General features: G+C 35.4%; 1 protein-coding gene across 4 annotated transcripts in view; it reads left to right on the top strand.

The window, feature by feature from the left end:
• foxn3 (forkhead box N3) overlaps window positions 1–16,732 on the top strand; it is a 67,760-nt gene that overhangs the window by 31,510 nt on the left and 19,518 nt on the right. For all 4 annotated transcript variants that reach the window (XM_041276129.1, XM_041276127.1, XM_041276130.1 and 1 more), the window contains 2 exons: window positions 6,656–6,792; window positions 12,789–12,853. In XM_041276129.1, the coding sequence (XP_041132063.1) occupies window positions 6,656–6,792; window positions 12,789–12,853 (202 nt within the window). The remainder of the gene's footprint in view (window positions 1–6,655; window positions 6,793–12,788; window positions 12,854–16,732) is intronic.

A 16,732-nucleotide genomic window follows, 5' to 3' on the forward strand; every position in this document is an offset into this window, starting at 1 on the left:
ACTGTACATCTCATTTAAATAACTGAAGACGAATGTTAAGTTTTCAATTCTAGCTTTTTCATTTCAGGCCTCCCTTTGCAATGCTGTGACCTTTCGTTGGAGTTTTGAAATTTAAAACTTTCAGATATTTGCTCCAGTGCTAAATATGTTTTGTTACAGTTCTTGTTTAAATTCCATTTGTATTTATTTTATTTTTATTTTTTATGTTTTTGCAGTAAATGCTTAGAAAATCAGGCTTATTTTATCATGAAATTAATTGAAATGTACACATTTTGAAATGTTTATTGGATGTACATATTGATAATTTTTTAAACCACTTTAAACCATTTCAAAGGCAAAATGATCAACACTTTTTATAGTTTACTATTTAAATAATTTTTATGTGATGTATGACTCTAGTCTTAATTGTGTTGAGTGAATTTTGTTCAGCTCTCCTATACTGTAGGTGGCACAGTAGGCTAATTGACTATACTTTCATTTTGTCAGCATTGAAGTGCTTGGTTTATTCTGGCACATGTCACAGGCATAGTTAGTTTAATTGTCTTGCACTACTGTAGCTTTGTTATATTGATCCATCACATCACAAGCAACTACACACAGTTGGTACATTTGTCAGTCTCTGCTTGTGAAAGAAATGAATAAGGAATAAGGGAATGTTAAGGTTTGAGGTGGAGTTGCAGATTTGAATACAAATGCCACAGGACTTCCAGTATGTTTACAGTAGATGAAACCTGTGCTGTAGCAAGGCTGTCGCTCATTATGTTAACTCCGGTTTGTACTGATCATTATCGGAGTTACCAAGAGCTCATACATTTTGTGTATTCCAAGGTTCATGGTAATAGTGCTTACTGTGCAGTTGTGATCAATAAGAACAGAAGCACAGTGCAGAGGAAAAAAAAAAAACATGTCAGCAGATTTCAGTGTGTGGACTAGGAAATGAAGAAGCTTAACCTACTGTACAGTTCTTGTATTTTTGAGGTCATCTCCATACTTGTGGGCAAGAAGGTATGCTACAGGTCAAGCACATGCTACAGTACTGTATGTTGACCTTAACAGTTTTTAGCTATACAATCTAAGTACTTTCCCACTTGTGGATTTTGGCAAACCTTAACATCTTGGATATGTTAAACTAACCTTTGCTGCTAAATAACTTTCCACTGCATCATACATGGAACATTGTGTAGCCTACATTGCTTTTCTGTCATGAAAATGTATGGCTTTGCAGTTAGTCTGCCCAGATGAAAATTCTTAAAATGGAGTGTTGACAAATGGATTTAATAGAGTGCACTGAAGATAAAATAGCAATATTTGAATCATTGCTGCAATTAATGCCTTTCACCCTTTTCCGGTACTTCTGCAATGTGTAATAAAGGGGTCATTTTCACTACAAAGTAGATAGATTTTGTTTAGTGCTAATTCCCTTCATTGTTTTTTTTTCCGTAATTATTTTAACTGGATTGATAGAAATCTATGTTGCCCAAAAGTACCTTAAAGTAAATGGAGCTACAAAATAGTTCTAGTAAATATTACCTAATGTGTATTGCCATTATTTCATAGATCTCACATTTTATTGTATGACAAATGCACACATTATGGGAAAGTAGAATTACATTTATTTATTTTTTGATAGTAATGTATTTGAATCTGTTGGTTCAGATAATGTCTTATCGATCTCTGCAGAAACTTCAATGCAACGCTTCTGGTCAACTTTAAGAGGTTGCGTGAAAGAACAAGCTTAACATTTAACACGTCAATCTTCCCAAACCCCCAGAAGCAACTTGCAGGTGTTTGCTTTGCTCCTTCAACGTGAAGTGCAGTGTGGAAAGAATGCAAAAGAAATGCTATGAGAAAAAATAATATGAAATACACATTTAACCTAATGTATGCATATTTCAAATAGGACATTCTGAGATCTACAAAGTGATGGTAATACACATTAGATAAGATTTAGTGGAATTATTTTGTTAGCTCAGAATACTTCAAGAAACAAAACAGTACAGTAAATGTTTTTCTCAGTTCTCTCAGTTTAGAGCTAAAAGGGTCAGAAGTCACTTGGTTTAGTTGTGCAGTTGATAATCTACCTAGACTGCTGGGAATACTAGTTCACAATACGATGTGATATAACAAGATATCAGTTACAAGATCACAGCTGCATTAGTCAATGACCTTGAAAGTTACTATAAAATTTCTCTATGTATATCTATATGTATACATACTCTGTGTGTGTGTGTGTGTGTGTGTGTGTGTGTGTGTGTGTGTGTATGTATATATATATATATATATATATATATATATATATATATATATATATATATATATATATATATATATAAAATAAAAATTTGTATCAAAGAGCATACAATACTGTAGATATTTTCATAGTGTGTATAGTGTCTATACAGTAGTCACCAGTATGGGTTTATTGTATGGTATGGGGAAGTGTCAATCGTTACAATGAAAAAGTCAGTCATGCAGACTTCACTAGTTATCCCAGCCTTACCAACACTACAGGGTAACGGATATTGCTCATTAGTCATTTGGCTCCTCAAGAACTTTAATATCTTACCAAGTTACAAAAAACCTTCAATAATTCAAGTCTAAAATAATTAGATAGTTCTGTTAGCCTGTCTTTGAGAGATGGGGTAGAAAACCTGTAAAAAAGTCTTAATGCAAAGGTTTCCCCTGTGTTGCATTTGGCACTCAAAAAAAGCACTTCCTGTAGAGATGGGCAGACATTACAGATCACTCTTGGGAAAATCAAGCTTTGCAATCAAGACATTTTGGTACAATTCCTGTAAATGTGGAGTGCATTTTCACTGTAGCCAGTACTTTCCTGTTTGGAGGCTCTGAATTGCCAGCAAAGTTTCTAACTCTAGAGGACCATATTCTCTTTCCACAGAGGAAACGTGTGGCAAAATAGTTTTCTTAACGTATTAACATGATCTTTTAGAAAACTTTTTTTTTTGCTGCATTGGCAGTTAACAAAAAGTAGGTAGTACGACATGAAGACGGGAGGGAAAAGTCCTTTATTATTTAAATGAATTGTAAACAGACGGTCATTCAATCAGTGTTGTTCTCTGCACATGTTTCCTTAGTGTTATAAAAACGCAGAAGCCCCTGGTGACCTGTGGGTGCTGTTGTGCTGATTCAACAAGACATAAATGGACAGTGCAGGCCTGAGATTGTTGTGGCTGAGTGCCTCTGGGACTCCAGCTCCCTGCCGTTTCTGTTACTGCTCACAGAAATACTAGTAATGGAATCAGGACTCTAGAGGTTGGAAAGTGTGCCCTTCATCAGTGGCAACTAAGCACATTAGATATTCCTACCATTCATTGACAAATGAAATACTGTACTTGCCATTTAAAAAAAAAAAAAAAAAAAAGCATTTTTTGCTGTATGTTACTTTCAACTCCAGACTGAATAAAAACAGTCAGTTTTTAAAAATCAATATTAACATCAGTTTTCTTTTTATATCATAATCACCCTTTTAAAATAAACTTGTTGGGTGCCAACTGCTGTAAAAAATGATTGTTACGGAGCAAACAGAAAAGTAATTTTCTGTAATATGATGATAAATCTACAGTATGTTTTTAAACTGACATCTTGTGTCTATATTGCTTACAAATATGTTTATTCTCTAACATTCATACTTCGCAGCATTGCAAATGCCAGTCAACTGCTGTGCATGTCATTGGAAATTCTCTATTCACGTTGATGAAAGTAAATATGGATTTAGGGTCAGCAGAATTGGATTGCTCAATATTTAAATAATGTAATTCAGTAATTTAATATGCAAGAAATAAATGGTATAATGTCTTCCAAATCTCCTTCATGCTCTAAAACTAAGAACATGTAATTACTGTAAGGAATGTAAATGTAGCTTTTTTTGTCATTTTTTTAACTGCTGTAGCTTTAGTGTTTATTTAGAGAAAAATTCTTCAATTTCAGATTCCGTACAGATTTTAGGGGAAAAGATGAGACTATTTTGCATAGAAGTTGATAGGATTAACTGCATTGGTTGTGATGAAGCATTGAGACTTTTGGGAGACCAGGGTTCTTAGTCAGTATGAAAAATTCCACTACCAGACTATCAAACAGCTTTTATACACTTCACGGCTGCTTGTTGCCTAGGCAACCAGTGTAATCCAAGATTTTTTCTTTTGATTGGAGACACTATTGACTCCTGCCATTGAACATGCATTTGGAGCAGCACGCCAACTGTCGCATGAGGAAATAAATCACTAAGAAAGTGGCCAAAACGATTGATTTTTCCTGATTTAGAGTACATTTGGAAATGTAGACCAGCAGGGTCACTTTGCAGGGAAGGGAATATGAATAATCTGATACTATAGACATTAGGAGCAATATAGTCTCGGGAATTTTGTTTCAGGTAATCAGTTTGCGATCAAAGTGTAGGGTCAAAAATACATAGATTTACATTTTCTTTTTTCATTATAATAAATTCCTAAAACAAATTATTAAAAAATGTGTACGTCCTTGTAACAGCCACTTTACAGTATTCTTGAAGCTACACTATATCATTTAATGGATTACACTGAGTATAGCTTAACTTAATTTTATACTGTATATATTTTAGTATGTAGCAGGGGGAGATCTGTGCTGACTCTGCTGGCATGTTCATAGTGCTGAGGAAGAGGGCAGCAGTTGTCCAATGCCCGCCTGTGAGTCATGTCAGTGACACGGGGAGGTGGGAAAGGGTGTGTGTGGACTTTCCCTCTCTCTGAGTGGCTGGGAGGCACGTCTTGGGGAGATTGTTAGCCCTATAAGATAACACTCTACTGTTTCCTCAGGGCTGCCCTTTTAAAACATACCGAGCGTGTGCACGGGCTGGTCCCGACGGGAGAAAGAACCCGGGAAATCAGAAACCTGAAAGAAAAGAAAAACCAAAAGAACGATCGTGGTAGCAGGGAAATCTTGGGCAGACCCCCAAAGTATTGTTATAGCAGGCTGAGGGAGCCGTTAGTGTAGGTCGGTGACCCGGATCGTGCGGGTAGCGACGACCAGAGTAACGCTGCCAAGTGCAGCACTTTTTTATTTGTAGTTTTATTTTCCTTTTTCCTTTCACCTTCTGTTTTTGATTATTCTTTGGAGCACCTGTATGTGCGCCTGCACTCTGAACTGTGAACCGCCTTTTGGTATGACCGTGGTTCTGTTTACCATAGTTGGTAAGCAGACCATGGACAACAGCGCCCTCTGCGGGCTAAAAAGTAAAACATCCCCTGGAAATAAAACTGGGCACCTGTGTGGTGTTGTCAAGTATACCTGTCTGTCTCCTGTGTCAGTGAATTACCCACCAACCCTTCCACATAGTACTATAATTGACAAATTAACAATATTCTCAGGATACAGGATTTGTGTGATATACTTGGAGTTGTGTACAAAGATAACTGGTCTATTTCACATCACATGAAATTAACTCAATGTCTCTGTGTGTTTTTTTTTTTGTTTTTTTTGCATTAAACTCTGAACTTTCTTTAAATACTTAATTGAGTCAAAGTGAAGGTAAATGGTTAATTTTAGATACAAGTTTTTAGTTAGAAGTTTTCTTTTCTGTTACATTAGTTCACATTACTGAAAGCAAGGTTTTAAGAGTTCTTACGAATATTTACAAAAACGTTATCAGTGGTGACTTCTGAACATTAGGCCATAAGGGGGAGTGCATCCCATGTTTCAATTGCCAACTCAAGTATCTGGTACTTTCTGTTCATTTAATTAAGCACCTTCAGATATAGTACTGCAACAAAACAAAGAATGATTATTGTCCAACTAAATGAGTCATTAGTGGGGACACTGACACAGAAAAAAAGCAAAGACAGTTGGAATTGTAAAGGAACCTATTGATGCAACAGTTAGTCCTCCTGTTTGCTTGCAGATGGCAGAAGTCAAAGTGCTTAGACACAAGACTCTGGACAGGAAAGTAAATGTTGAATGTGGTGTAGGCCCCTTTTTACAGACTTTAACAACGTGGCTTTTGGTGTTTGACTACAAAGATTAAAAAGAGTAGTGTTGTGGACAGTCAGCATTCTCATAGCCACGTACTGTATTAGTTTAAATGTACAATTATGTAAGCATGAACACAGAAAGCAAAACAGTATATACATACTGTACAGTAGGTCTCTTTTTAATAACCCTGACTATACCGTGTGTCAAAATGTATCCACTAGAACTTGAATGACCCCAAAGTGCAAAGCTGCCTGTTGTAAGATAATAAAACTTGCATATATTTTATTTCCATTTAGAGCTAGAATTTTGAAAGTAGCTTCATGGAACAAAATGCTGCATTAATTTCCTTTTTTATTAAAATGCTAACTCTCTTGGTTTTTAGACCTTGCAGTATAAAAAGTTGCTTGCATTCTCATCATGTTTTGCACCATAAATTGTACTGTAGAAACTGAATTAGACCATATTAGAAATGAATTGTCCACACTTGCATGTAAAACTAACATTGTCTGAGGTTGGGGGTTGCTTGGCCAATGAATCGAGGGATGATTTCTGTTATACACAGGCTCCTAATGCTCATCAAGACACGAGGGGCATAATATTGTTTGCTGCAGCAGCAAAATTGAAATGGGTTTAAAATATGACAGTTTTGTACAATATAGTCTTCATTTTTTCTCTCTCTCTCTCTCCACAGAGTATTGGGAAAGGTTCATTGTGGTGCATAGATCCGGAATACAGACAAAATCTAATTCAGGCATTGAAAAAGACACCTTATCATCCATACTCCCAGGTGTTTAATACACCTCCCACATCTCCTCAGGCATATCAAAGGTAAGCACATGTTATAGCGGAAGTATGTATGGAAAACCTGTTCCCATTGGTGTTGATACTCGAGAATGCAAGCCTTAGAGAAGGCAAGATACTCATCTCAACTTGTTTGTCAAAAAGAACAGAGATGCATGCATTTTGAGGTACAGTACACTTGTGTTCAATTAATTCAGGTAGAGCAAGCGGGTCCTTGTACAGAGTCAGCGAGCATGACAAATGCCTGTAGAACCTGACCTGCCCACCCCATTCCTTTACTATGAAATGTAATTCAGGAAACCAGAGAGACACAAACTTACATAAACCACTCAAACATGGCAAAGATGCATTGATGGCTTTCTGATACCCCAGCACACTCAGACACATGCACCTTTGTTGTTGTTGTAACAATCACATTTTAGTGTAGAACTATATTTCAATGAGAATTACCTGCTCACACACAGGCCAGGGTATAGCGTTTTACCTGAATTTACGGTTCTATATTGATTTGTCAGATTGGCTGGATTTCATTTATAAAAGCACAGTTTAATTTTTGTGAAAAACATTTAAGCCGGGTACATATCTTGAAACATCTGAGTATTTATTTTTTAAATATTTATGTTCTGATGTCTGCCAGAAAGCCGAAGCCTGTATAATGATAAATGTGCCATTAAAGAACATTTAGGCTTTGGGATCATTAGAAAACCAGAATCATTAGTGTAACCAGGTTTAGGCATCCCTTTACATGCCCACAGTATATCTTCTGTGAGAGATCAAATAGAACAGCTGGGTTTAGCAGTCAACTGCTGTATGTCTGCCCTTGCTAGTCGATTAGGGTGATGGTAACCATAGTAACAGGAACGCCTCCATGATAACACATAGCTGAGACAGGTGCAGTTGCATCACAAGGCTATTTGTTGCCTGGCAAAAGGACAGGCCATTAGCGCAGAGAAATACGCTATTGCCCTGGCAACACACAAATCTCCATGGCAACAGCAGATGGCTTGCAGCCTATTTTAGGGTTGTACCTGCTTTTGTCCCTCTTCATAAAAATCCATGGGTGCGTGAATTTGGGTCCAGTAGCTTTAGGAGATTCATTTAAAATGGATTTCCTTGAAGTGAAACAAACAAAAAAATAAATAAATTGTTTAGCGTGCACAGTTAGACCTCTGTTCTTGTTACGTGTGCCATTTTTAATTTTTTTTTTTTTTTGTGCACACAAAGTGCCGTAGATTTGTTTTAACAAGCAAGATTAATGCTTTTGTTTCTTTTACATTTAAACATTCTCATTCCTCTGCCCTGTCTATTTTCCTGTACAAGTTTCTCACATTACTTTCCACCTTAATGGAAAATTATAGGATCATTCAGAAAGTTAGACAGCAATTGTAATGGAAATAGGAATTTAAAAATTATGAGGTTTCCAGATCTAACATGCTAAATGCATTTATTTTATTCACTGTGAGCTCCAGCTGTGGCTGTATAATGTAATTCTAAAATGCTTTGGCAGGCTGTTCAATTTACATAGAGCTCTTTTGAACATATTCAAAAGAAACTGGCTTTCAATCAGAAGTGTACAAAATTGTTAAAATATACAAATAGTTAAGCCACAGGCAATGGCCATATATTTATACTTTGTAAAGTAGAGGAGACAATCTAAAAATGTAGGCTACAGTAGTCTGTTGTTTTTACATCTGTGAATAGTTAAGTCAGCTGTTAAGTTATTTTTCCTAAACGCTATTCAGTTTACTGGTTAGTTTACACAAAATATATAGATATGGCAACATTAAATGTAGCTTATTCATAAATTGAACCAATACATTTGCAACTTGCATTTCACATATTTTTCTTTACTGAAAGTGTAATTTTGAAGAAGTTCGTTGCAGACTTGTTTCTCATAGGTCTCTAGTTTCACCTGCAAAACTTATTTTTGTTGCATTATTACCACAAACTATACAATGATAATGCCGTTCTACTAATTGCTGGAGGAATGAGTGATTTGTTATTTATTTTCTCAGGAATGTATGAATTTCACAGAATGTATTGAATCTTGCTGTTCCAGCTGTGAGATTTAGACCCTAAATTCTTTCCAGTAATGTTAGCTGTGTGTTCATCACTTTTTCATAAGAATAGATTCATTGTGAACTGCCTGGTTCACTGGAAGGCAGCCTTATACTGTGCCAGAATAAAGTAAATGTAGGGAAAAAAAAACATGGCACTAGTGATTTCAGTGCTGGCACCAATTAGTCTTGAGATTAGTGAAAGAGGATTGTAATTTCAAGGGTAAAAAGAGAAGGGAGTGGGCAAGGGGATTTGAAATGAGATTATAGAATCAAAAAGGAGCCTAGCTTTTGTTAGGAAATTAATTCAACAGTTACACTCAAGTTGGTGAGACAATCCGGTTTGAGAAGTAGAGTGTTAGCATTACAAACCCCCAGGACATGGAGCTAAGAATGAAATCAAAGATTTGTATGGATAAGGTTTCTACTAGTGGCACATGTGTTTCAAATAAAAGCAAACAGGAATGCTTTGAGTTAAAATGTCCCTGTGGTTTAGACAAATGTTAACATTTTCAGAAATAGTCTGTTTGCGCTGAAGTTTACAAAGAGCAAAGGTCTGTTTGGCACAAGAACTAAATAAATCAAGTTTATTTTCTGTTGCACAACAATCTCATTAAGGAAATGTGTTTTATTAATATATGTATGTTTAAAATATTTGCAGATGTACAGCACAATTAATTTTTATCACCTCACAAAATTTATGAAGTCTGCCTAATAACAATGGGATATTTGTTGAACCCCCATATATTTTCATCAGAAAAAACACTTGTACTGCCCACCAGTTGTAGTAATTTATGGTTTTGCACAACAGCACTTGCTATTACTTTAAAATGCAATGAAAAACCCTCCATCATAGTTTTGCCAGTACATATGCTGACGTCTAAGCCTACAAATGTAAAGTGTACTTGTATATACAATTTTTTTTTTTTTTTTTTTTGAAAGATGTGTATTGCTGATTTTGTCATTGTGGCTGGATAGATTTTTCTTACATCCTAAGTGAAGGGTTTAGTTACTGCAATGCACAGTTTTTTTTCCTCGCACTGCAAAAGTTTGGTATGTTTGTTTTGCTGACCTAACAGTTGATTGAAAAGAACTTTCTATCACAAGCATGTGGTGTCCATAGCAACGCATACCCTCACTGTAACATGATGCAAAACATGTGTGCCTGTCTAATATAAACAGATGTTCCCCCACCAATCAGCTACCGAGGAACCCTGTGGTGTAATGATAAAATCAACACCTCTGGGAGCAGAGAGCAATGGCAGAGGCCTGCTTTGACATACTTTTAAGCTGTAAAACACTTTCTATTTCCATCTTGCAAGGCACAGAATATCCAGACACACTTTATGAATGCAGTTTTTATATCTGCAAAAAAATATATGATTTTTAAAACCATTTTTTTGGTTACAATTGGTGCTTGGGCCTTTAACAAACACTATCAGAATACCTTTACATAAAAGGGTTACTGTAGTGCTGTTGGTAGGGGGTGAGAGTTGCTAGGCAACAGCTATGCTAATGGAGATGTTACCCTACTCTCCAGCTGCTGGCAAGAAACAGTAAAATGTATTTTAATCACTTCCAACAAACATCAGGATAGGGTTCAGACAAGAAATGATACAGCTGGAAAAACTTAACATTTGAATGTGTTGTTTATATGACCAAGTGTGTGGAAGAATGTGCTGAATAGTTTGTCTGTTCACTTTTTTTAGTTTTTTCATGCTACCTTCCAAGTATTCTATAGGATGTTCCTTTACCGATCAAACCAACTCTGAAGTCAGCATACTGTTTATTATTTTGAGACTATTTTAACATACTGCCATGCATAGTATTATATTCCACAGAAAAGTTTGTATTAAAGTATATATTATGCAGCTCCCAAAATGTACAATATGCCCTCCTGAGTCAAGTGAACATTGGGGTTTTCATTTATAAATCCCACACTAGTTTTTTTTGTTTTGTTTTTTTTTGTTTTTAATTCTGGGACCCAGAGTGAGTGTTTAGTGCATACTTGTGTCGAGCATCAAAAATTATTCTTAATATAAAAACTAATACAGGGGTTAAGGGACTGATGAAGATACGTACACAATTAATTTGTAACATCTATGAACAAAGCATCATGACAAATTTCTTGATGTGTTTGGCTGTTTATTTGCAAAGAATAAAGACTAGATCACCGGTTTTGTATGATTGCGTTTGTAGATTTCTCATTAGAGCTGAAGCTGACTTGTCAAAAACACATGTGTCTTATTTAATGAGACAGATACCTTATTCGGAGCTAGTTACATGGCTTGATATGGAAAACATGAATCATGACTGCATTTGTTCAGACCAGGTCTTCTGTCTACTTTTAGATGTTAAAGACATTAAATGTCCTTTTTATAAGTTAGATATTCTTTGCCTGCTGGGATAGCAAGTATAATTTCAGTGTTAGGGAAGCTGTGCCAGGCAGTCATCCTTTGAACCAGATGAGAAAAAAAGGTTCCACTAGATACATAGATAAATTGCCTGCAAAGCTGTAACATTAGCAAACAAACACTGTAGAAGACAGAGAAAAAAATACCTTGCAGATATATAAAATGTAATAACAGTAGAATAATCAGCGACTAAATGAGTTTGGGCCTATGTTGAACTATGTTGACTGGTAGAGCAATAAGTCCTTATTGAATTTATTTACTTATTAAAAAAACATATGTATGTACTTTTGTGCTGCATTTACATTGGAACAATTGTGTAGCACACTGTGACGGATTGTGACCTCATTGTGGCTCATGCACATGCTTGTGGAAATGAGCAGAGAATAAGAAGCCTGGTTGGAGTGTGCATGGGTGATGGCACACAATCAGCCTCAGCCCATGTTACAGGCAGAACGGTTACAAATTGAATAAAAGGTTACTATGAACAAAACCTCTGCTGGGCATCCAGTTCCTTCAGACCAACCTATTGACATGGCTTCAGTAACATTATATTGTTTGTTAGGAGGACAATGAAAATGCACTAAATATTACTACTAGAAATAGTTTGCAATAAAATCATATTTGCCACTGGTACACACTGTTAAGCTAAATGCAGTACTTTCTGTTTTGTTTTAATTACAGTGTGTGCCAATACTGCAGAATATATATTTGACACCATCAAATCTATATTCCAAATGATCAACTGAGTCTATACTGGTAATCTGTGCCAAGAACAGTGTATTCCTTTTCATTCATAATTATGCACCATAACTCACAATTATTTAATTATGGTTCATCTGCTGCCTGAAGTGTAAAGTAGTAATTTGCGGTTGTTGTACTGTGGGGGCGTAGAAGCATAGATAAACTGGAACCGATGCACAGTGACTGAAGTTAAAGATGGTTGTTTACATTTATATCTAAAAGGAACAGATGATCCTAGTCAGAAAGACTAGCAGAACAGCTGATCTTTGTGTTGTGATATAGGGTGCAGTGTCTTAGGGTGAAACTGTATTTATTTCCATAGCTACACTGTTGTTTATCTAACTTGTTAGACTTGCAGTGTATGTGCTGGGAACCTACTTTAAAGGATAACAATAAAGGACAGATGTTTTTGTTAATATTGGAAAATAAAGATGTCCTTACGTTATGGAGGTTTTTTTTTCATGTTATTTGTAAAATGTAGTGCTCATATTGAGAAACAGTGTGCCGGGAAGCATCATCAGCGCTTTCCCTCATTGCTAGGCAAGCACACCTCAAGCTGAGACTCCTTATTCTGCTGGCTTGTGATGCTTTTGTAATTGTCGCTGGTGTTTAGTTTGAGACCACCTAACTCAATACGTGTGACGAGATCAGTTTAATGGGGTTTGAATTTAAAATGTGATCCTCTAAGAAATTCTAGTTGTTATTTTGGCATATGAAATTTGTTTTTAGTATATGGTGTCCTGTAGTAGTCATTCTCCAAGGTTTATTTCATGTGAAACATCTCTAACCAACTCCTTCTGTTTCTTTTCAGCATGTCAAGCCCACCTATTTGGCCAGGGAGTCCATTCTTCAGAAAAAATGGAGTTCTTTTACAAGGTAGTGCACTCATGTAATGTTCTCATTATTTGGCAAATAATACCGGTATTCTACAAAAAGTTGATAGACCTGTTTTGGGTTTATTGGATATTGGATTTCATTGAACAAGTCTTTTGATTCACTTCAAAGTTGCACAAGAGGACCTCTTGGTTATTTGCATATACTCGGTAAACCAGCCTTTTCGAACAATGGCACTAGTGTTCAGCACCTGGATAGATTAAAAAAAAAGAATTAGTGAGTGCAATTTATATTTTCCCTGGTTAGAAACAGATTTTGAAGAATTTCTTAAACACATTTTTGGCTTCTGGCAACAATTCAATTCACTCCCCTTCTTTTAATGTATATGTGTCTGGATGGAGTACTGTGAAGAGTTCACAGTTAATTACAGGGCATTTCGCCCCAAATTTTCAGTTTTGTGCCAGCGCACCTTGTTTACTGCTGTACTGTAAAGGGTTACAACAGGGGGACGGACTGTCGATTACCTGGAGTTGGAAAGTAGGAAACTGGTCGATTTATATCTTTTAATGAAATTAAATGATGGTTATAATGCTCAGTCATTGCCTAGGTCATTCATTAAAACAGTCCTTCAATATTTGTGAATAGGGCCCTATACAACATAAATAATGTAAGTGCTATCAAATTGGTACTTCAGTACTTTCTCTTCGTAAGCTTGTCTGGAGGATGGTCAAGCAAACACAATGGTAATCACTGTAGATAGCAAACAAGTAATTATCACCAATACAAATGAAATTTCTATATATAGACGCTGAAAAAAAAAAAGGGAGGAGGTCACTCCGGCTGTGAAGTTATGGCTGGATATCTAACAGATTGAAAAAAAATAAAACTTGTTTGCTTTATTAGTGGGCCTGGTCCATCCTTTGATTGTATCAGGTTTTTTTTTTTGTTTTGTTTTCATTGTAGGGTGCTTACTGATAAATGGACTGACTTTCATTCGCAATAATGATGCCTTTTGAGCCAGTCAATGTAATAAAGTGGTAAGTGGAAGTAAATAGGCACATAAAAGATATGAAGTGTGTCCTCTTTGTTCTGCTTCTTCGCTAATGGGTTGGTTACAGCATTGAAGAGCTTAAGCTATAAGTGACTCTAGTATTCCGAATTTTCCTGACAAGAGTTGCAGTACTACTGTACTTGAGTCTGGTGTTACGGGAACTAAATCTTTTTAAATACTGATGGTGGCTTCAAGTTAATTGCTAAATATGTTACAGAAAGATCCATCATGATTAAGTGATTCCTAAAGAATTGTAAAACTGCATAAAATCATGTGTTCGAAGCTGCCGTATTATGAAATGTAGATGAATTAAAAAAGGTAAACCTTTTTTTTTTGGTTGCCATGGTTATTAAAGAGTACAAGTAGCTGGGTTCTGTAAAATACAGCATTATAAGTATAGCATTATAAGTCCATACGTGTTGTTACAACTGTTTAAATAATGTACCTGTAATTTTTCTTTTCATTGTTAACATCTTGACAACTTTATAACTTTAATGTCTGTTTTAAAGCTCTTCAAAACAAAATAACTGCTCTAGTGCACAGGGGTTTGAGATCTGTCCTCTAAATCACTGCAGGAAAAGCGATTAAAAAAAACCAAAAAAAACCCCCAAAAAAACAACACAGTAATAGTTATTTAATAAACAGTAATAAACACAGTAATATGTTTTTTAAACAGTTGTAGCAACACATGGGGACGTGTAACGCTATGTTTTTCGGAACCCCGGTACTTGCGCTTTAAATAATGTATATGTGTATATTTCAGAAATGCATTGCATAGTCTGAACATACAGAGGGTTTTAAAAGATAAAAAGATATTTTAGGATATGCCACAATATATATGGCTTATTTTAATTTTAAATATACCACAAAGGAATCTGTTATTGATTTATCTTCTGTATACCGGTACTTGAGGGTCAATAAAGTAGAAAGACGAACTGTTGTAATTGTATCACAGAGGAATATATTAATGTAGCAATGACAGCTTTGACTTTTGCAAGCAAATTAAAAGGACAGTTGTTCATATTAGCAAACAGAAATATTGATTTAAAGTGGTTTTTTTTAATAATTTTTATGATTTGCTGCCACTGAGACTGCACATCAGCATTGTGCCCTAAATCTTTTGCGATAAAAATGTAGCTGCTAGTGCTGCCACTTGGGTGTTCGACAAAGTTCTTATACAGTAGCTTAGTGCAGTCAAAATAAAATAAACATGTAATATGATGGTTTTATAATGGTCACTGTAATTTAGATTTGAAGTAATACATTATAAAGTAAATAGAAAATAAGATCAGCAGTAAGTAGAATCTGCTTTTAGTAGTAATACTGTACTAAAAGAAACTTTTGTAAAAATAGTCTTTCTCACTATCTTCAATAAAGAGACATTTATGTCTATTCTGTATTAATTTGTATACTGCCATTGAGTGTTTTATCCAGATATAAAAAATAACCATTGTAATCTGCATCCACCTCTGATTGTATCACATTAGACAACTTGCTTTCGTATCTCTTACCCTTCTTCTGTTAGAATAACAGTAGCCCCACACAGTATATTCTTAAGTTATTTCACCATGTTTCAAAACAAAAACAATTAAATTAACAATGTCCATATGCTGCATTTTAAACAGACTTTTATGATTAGTGTACTGTTGTAGGATGGTTATAGGTTGCTACTGTTAATGTGCCAAGAAACTGTATTTAAAGATGCTGTGTACCAGTCATGTACAGATGTATACTAAAATCTGATTTATTGATGTCAGTGAAATAGCTTAGACTTGAGTTCACTCCCTCAGAAGGTAGTTCTTCCTAGTTTGTTTACATTTCTTAAATTTAGTTTTTAGCTGTTGATACACAAGCTTGCTAGCTGTTAAAACCTGCTTGACACGTTGTCATTCAAGCCAAACAGTTAGACTCCTACTGACGCTGCAGCAGTGAAGGGTTGTGAATGTTATCTATAAGCTTTGTTACAGCTCAAGAAACAATATTATATTATATATATATATATATATATATATATAATATATATATTATATATATATATATATATATATATAATCACCACATGTGTGTGTGTGTGTGTGTGTGTGTGTGTGTGTGTGTGTATATGTGCCAGGGATCACCTTTTATGAAGTTTCTGGTATGTTATTGGGTTAATTAAAAAAAATAGTTTAAACCATCAAATAGCAAAACTGTACCTTTAATCATAAGCAAACAAAGTAACCATGTAACATTACAACTATACAGTATATTGTGTGCTATGATATAATAGTAACAAATAAAATGTGCGGTTTTTTGTTTTTTGTTTTTGAACTATGTTTTCACCCACATATCCCAAGCAAGCACAGACTGGTAGGTGATACACTGAAGGTGCTCGGTTGAAATACCTGTATAATTGGCAGGCTGTGGCAAATGTTTTTTCTTCTTTGGGGTTAGCTGAGTTGTTATCAACATGAAACAGACGTCACCACATTGAGGCTGTGAAGAACACCTGTGTTGTGTAACTGAAGTTAGTGTGGGAGAGACATCTGGAGTGACTGAGAAACAAACGCAGGGAAAAAGCTTGTGATTCTAACATCATTAACATCTAAATAAGGGTTATGTCTACACATTGCCTAGTTTGTCTTCCTAACTTTTAATAGTTCATGTTTATGACAGATGATCTTTTTCATGTTAATCTCTTCTAGGTAAAACAGCTATTACTAATATAACATGTTTTCAAATCTCCATTTTTATTGTTTGGTAGTTCTTAGAAAGCCAAACTAATTCTTTATAAATGTCAGCATCTTAAAATGAACATAGAACAGCACATGCTGCATACAGTAGAGTTCCAGTTGTGCTCTGACTGCTTGTTTTAGATAAGGACAGAGTAGCAG

Source organism: Polyodon spathula, chromosome 17, assembly GCF_017654505.1.
Source record: "Polyodon spathula isolate WHYD16114869_AA chromosome 17, ASM1765450v1, whole genome shotgun sequence".
NCBI classification, from domain to species: Eukaryota; Metazoa; Chordata; class Actinopteri; order Acipenseriformes; family Polyodontidae; genus Polyodon; species Polyodon spathula.